The sequence below is a fragment of the Mandrillus leucophaeus genome, unplaced genomic scaffold, assembly GCF_000951045.1.
Source record: "Mandrillus leucophaeus isolate KB7577 unplaced genomic scaffold, Mleu.le_1.0 Scaffold414, whole genome shotgun sequence".
In the NCBI taxonomy this organism is placed as follows: Eukaryota; Metazoa; Chordata; class Mammalia; order Primates; family Cercopithecidae; genus Mandrillus; species Mandrillus leucophaeus.
The window spans coordinates 1491218-1495857 of NW_012104410.1; the positions used below are offsets into that span (position 1 = coordinate 1491218).

The 4640-nt window shown below is 50.1% G+C and overlaps 1 protein-coding gene across 1 annotated transcript in view; it reads right to left on the minus strand.

Moving 5' to 3' along the window:
• The window catches only part of DCD (dermcidin), a 4224-nt gene extending 506 nt beyond the window's left edge, over nt 1-3718 (minus strand). Inside the window, exons 1-4 of the mRNA XM_011992638.1 lie at nt 3478-3718; nt 2400-2438; nt 845-946; nt 411-500 (exon numbers count right to left, since the gene is read on the minus strand). Of these exons, the coding sequence (XP_011848028.1) occupies nt 411-500; nt 845-946; nt 2400-2438; nt 3478-3628 (382 nt within the window). The 5' untranslated portion in view covers nt 3629-3718. The remainder of the gene's footprint in view (nt 1-410; nt 501-844; nt 947-2399; nt 2439-3477) is intronic.
• Between the last annotated feature and the right edge of the window lie 922 nt (nt 3719-4640).

Below are 4640 nucleotides of genomic sequence, written 5' to 3' on the forward strand. Positions count from 1 at the left end.
AGGGGTGGGGAAGAGAATATTAATAAGGATTCCAAGGCCCCAGGCACCAGCTCCACCCCTTCCATTCCTCCTCAACTCTGTCTTTTGCTTTCCAAACTCACTGAGGCCTGGAGGGACTTACACAGAAGTCAGAGGGATGGAGGTCAGATTCATTGGAGCCCCAAAGACCTACCCTCTTCCCCACCTTGGCAGGGGCAAGGGGCAAGAGCAATAAAAAAAAAGCAAGTTAGACCCCAGGGAGTGTCAATATCAGACAAGAATGGCAATTTAAGTCCAGATGAGGAATTGGTGACATTTGAAAGCACAAAGTGAGGAGTCTTCAACGGGGGGCAGGGCTGTGGCAGTTTCAGATCTCATGCAAGGGGTGGAGACCAAGGCTGGTCCTGAGGGAGGGGTGGGGACATACTCACCTTTACCCACACTTTCTAGATCTTCAACTGCATCTTTTCCTAGGTTTCCGAGTCCCCCCAGAGTGTTTTTTGCTCCCTCTAGGCCTTTTTCTAGAGTGGATTCAGAAAAGAAGAGGTCACAGAAGCAGAAAAACTACTTCCTTTGTAGGAGAGCTCCTCCGCTTCCTAGGCACCATGGGCACCCCTAAGGTGAAGTGGTTTTGCTGAGGGAACCAACTTCTCTGTCATGGGAAGGTCGGTAAACCAGTATTAGCTGCAAAACCTATGGCCCAGAAACCCTGTGTGTAGAAGCAGGTGTGCACCCCCAACCCCTCCCTAGGAATATGGGTGTAGCTGTGTCCCTGTGCTTGTGCCTGTGAGTGCAGACTGGCCCCCAGATATCTTGCTGTTTCATGCATCAGAATTCTATACCAGGCATTGGCAAAGAGACTTACCCAGAAGGCTGGCTCTCTGCTTCCTTGGCTTTGGTGCCTGTCTGGCTAACCCTGGGTCTTCACCTGCATTTTCCTTTCGAGCTGCTGATGCCTCATGGGAAGCTGCAAGGGTGACGGAGTGAGAGGAATAATAGCTACCTCCACTTTTTCCACCCTGGTGGGGGAGCAGGTGGTGCTTTTACCCCCTGAAGGTCTGGCTTGAGGATAGCTCCCTCTCTCCCAATTCCTCTAGAGCTTGACTTTTCATAATGTGTTAGGTTTTTTAGCACCCCTCAAACTTTTTCCTGCTGCCTCCAAGACTTTTCCTGCTCCTCCAGGGCCTTTTTCTAGAGTAGGTTATGGTTCAGGGAAAAGTAAAGTCATGTTGGCAGAAAGATCACCTTAAAGAGACTCCCCCTAGTTTTCATTCCTTATACCAGCCACCTAGTGTGAGGAGGTTTTGCAGAGGGCACTAGCTTCTCTCTTCTAGGCAGGTTGGTGGATGAGCACAGAAATTTGGCAGTCTCTGAGGGGGACTTCTGCATCTATAAAAAATCCATTTGTTTATCTGGAGAATCAAAACTTCTCTTATCGCACTGGTGCAAAACGCAGCAGGGGCATCTGAGAAGAGACCAAGGTGCCTGGTGTTCCCTCTGGGCTGTATGTGAGAAGGCAGGGAGGGCAGGTGTTCCCTCTGGGCTGTATGTGAGAAGGCAGGGAGGGCAGGTGTGTGCTGTGGTTGGGGCTTGCAGTGCGGTGAAGATGTGCAGAAATACAGTTTATCTTTCTGCCATTAATTATCCAGAGTGTGTACATGGCTGGGGAAGTAGAAATGAATGAGAATTAGATCCCTCTGTCAGGGGCTTACAGTCTAGGAAAAGAGACAGAACTGCTATATACCGGAAGCCCAGAAGAGGGAGGGATGAAAGGAGAGACTGGGACAGAGGCACCACATCCACCAGGCAGGGAGGGCTTCAGAGAGCAGCTGGGACTTGAAGCTTATTAGAGCATGGACAGGTAGGGGTTGAAAAGGCACCTGGGAAGAGGAACGTTGGGTAGTAGAAAGCTACTCATGTTGGCCGATGAAACAAATGTATAACATTTGATGTGGAGAACGCAAGCAGTGGAGCCTAGGGAAATTACATTTGAAAAGTACCCTGGATCTAGATCATGGATTCCCTGAATGTCAGGCTAGGAGGTGAAAGCTTCGTGATGGGAAATGGGAACCACATGAAAGGTTTTGAATTGAAATTGTTGGTGAGGGTGGGGCAGATGAAAACCTCTGAACCCATCTAATGTGAAGTTCCCCCTCTTGCTCAAGAAAAGTTTTCCTTTCTTTCCCATTTTTCTTACTCCACTTCTACTTCCAGAGAGGGCTACCCTTTTCCCCATGCTCTGTCCTTCTCCAGTGCATGAGTCTCTCAGGAAGTCTCCCTTCTCCATGTCTCCTAAAGGTCGGCCTCCCAACTTTCCTTCCCCTGAACCCTTCTTCTGCTTCTCTGACTTCCTCCGCTCATATCCCCAGTCATTAACTCTCCCACCCGGGACTGGGGCAGGAGGAAGAGGAAGGACTCACGGTTCCCTGATCCTGGGGCAGAGGCAGCCTCTGGGTCATCTGCAAAGGAGGGAACAGTGACCATGTCAAGTAGGGTACAGTTGCAGGAGCTATATCCAGCCAGGGCTGCCTAGAGTTCCCAGGCCTCTAATCTCAGGAGCGTGGCAGTGGCCAGACAGGAGAGAAATCTCTGCTACACAAGGGGCCCATTAGAAATGCTTTTTGGTATCTCAACCAAATCCCTCTCTCTGTTATCCTCCCCAGACCTAGGCTACTCAGAACATCCCTATGGAAATGGAATCATTCTCTGACTCTCTTCTATGTCTTAGATGTCCAAGTTATGAAGGGGCATGACCATGAGGGCATGATCACAGCACCTGCCCTAGTGACAGGGCAGGACTTGTTCTGATTGTCACCTGATAGAAGGACCTCAGAAGGACCTTCCCTCCATTTCTTTATTCTTCCAACAGCATGAATGAAGCACGCATTATGCACCAGACATGGTGTTAAAGGCTGGAGATACAGCTATGGGGAAGACAGACAGTGTTTGCTCGGGGAAGCTGACACTCAATGGGGGATTTGGAGGAATTAACATAATTACATAAGCAATTGTTTAATTACATTTGTGATAGTGCTAGGAAGGAAAAATACAGGAGGCAAGAAAATGAAAAACAGGGACCAAAACGATTCTGGGGCTTCAGCAAGGCAGCTGTGAGGAAATACATGGACAGAGAGAGCTAGCGGGGCAGACACTTGGAAATTGAGTAGGAGTGAGGTTGACATGGGTGGGTGAAATAATGCGCAGGGGAAAAGACAAGAGGATGAGCAAAAGTCTTGGCAGTGGGAAATGGCTTGGTTCATTGAGGGGAAAAAGTATGCCAGAGTGGGCCAATCGCAGACTGAGAGGAGAGGCAGTGCAGAGCCAGGCTGGGGCCACAGGGCTCCTGGCTTCCTCTGACCACAGGGTCCCTGTGTGGAGAACCCAGTGGGAGGCAGACTTGGGTGAACTGCCTCTGGTGAGGAGGGGAAGGGGAAATGAAGGCAGGGCCCAGTCTTCTGGGGACTATATGGTTGGGTGTCGGGGAAGAGCCATACTCACAGGCACAGACCAGGGCTCCTGCCAGAGCTGCCAGGAAGAGGAGACTCATGAACCTCATGCTTCTGTGTGCTAGAGCGGGTATGCCACCAAATCCTTGGAGATCTTGGGATCTAAGGTGTCGAGACTGCCTCTCTGGGCCTCTTTTAAGCATGACAGGGACCAATGGGAGCCAGTCTTCCAGTGGTGTGTTCTCCTCCTCCTCTTCTCCCACCTCAGAGCCACCTGTTAAGTCAACAAGGGCTGGCTGGGGCTTGCTAGTGCCCGCCTTCCCTGCAGGTAGGTCCTGGACAGCAGCTCTGGAGTTGGCACTGTCCTAACTTGCATCCTTTGCCTGCCTCTCCCCTTCCCATCTTGCTTGTCCCGGGACTTCCATCTCTGATTGCATCTGGGGTCCTGGGGGAGACTGTGAGAGGTTTCTAGAGAGGGCCCTGGCAGGAGGGCTGTGCTCAGAAGGGTCTCCTTCCACCTGGAAACAGAAGGGGGCCCCAAGATGTTAGATCCAGCCTCCTTAGGAGAGAGTGGGGGTGGCTGAGGCTTCCCTTGAGTGGGTTAAGCCTATCCCAGGAGGCTACCCTCACAGCATTTGGGGACCCCTCCTGACTAAGATCCAGAGAGGCTGCTGTCCTCTCTAGGGGTCTCCACATGGTAACCAGAGCTTTCCAGCCTCAGTAGACCCTGACCAAGGTGTCTTCATTCCTAGCTAATGATCCTCTACCCAAGAAAATTCTCCTGATAAGTTAACCAGAATATGAAGTCAGTTCCCGGTTTGCCCTTCAGATGGGGGAGGGAGGCCAGTGGTGTGGATAATTCAGAGAAGTGGAGAATCCAAAGGTGCTTCTCTGTGCCTCAGAATCCCTTTCTGCGGACTTGTGTTTGCTTTAAAGTGGCAGAAACAGTCCTGGAGATAATGGGTTTATGACTCGATTTTGTTGTTTACTAGCTGTGTGGCCTTCAGAGAGGCAATTTACCTGGCCCACTTCAATTGTTTTTCTTTCTTCTTTTATTTTATGGTAATATTTAAGGTGTAACATGATGTTTTGATATACACATATTTAGTGAAATGGTTACTATAGTCATGCAAATGAACACATCCATGATTTCACATAATTAGCCTTTTGTGTCTTTCTCTCTCTCTCTGTGTGTGTGTGTGTGTGTGTGTGTGT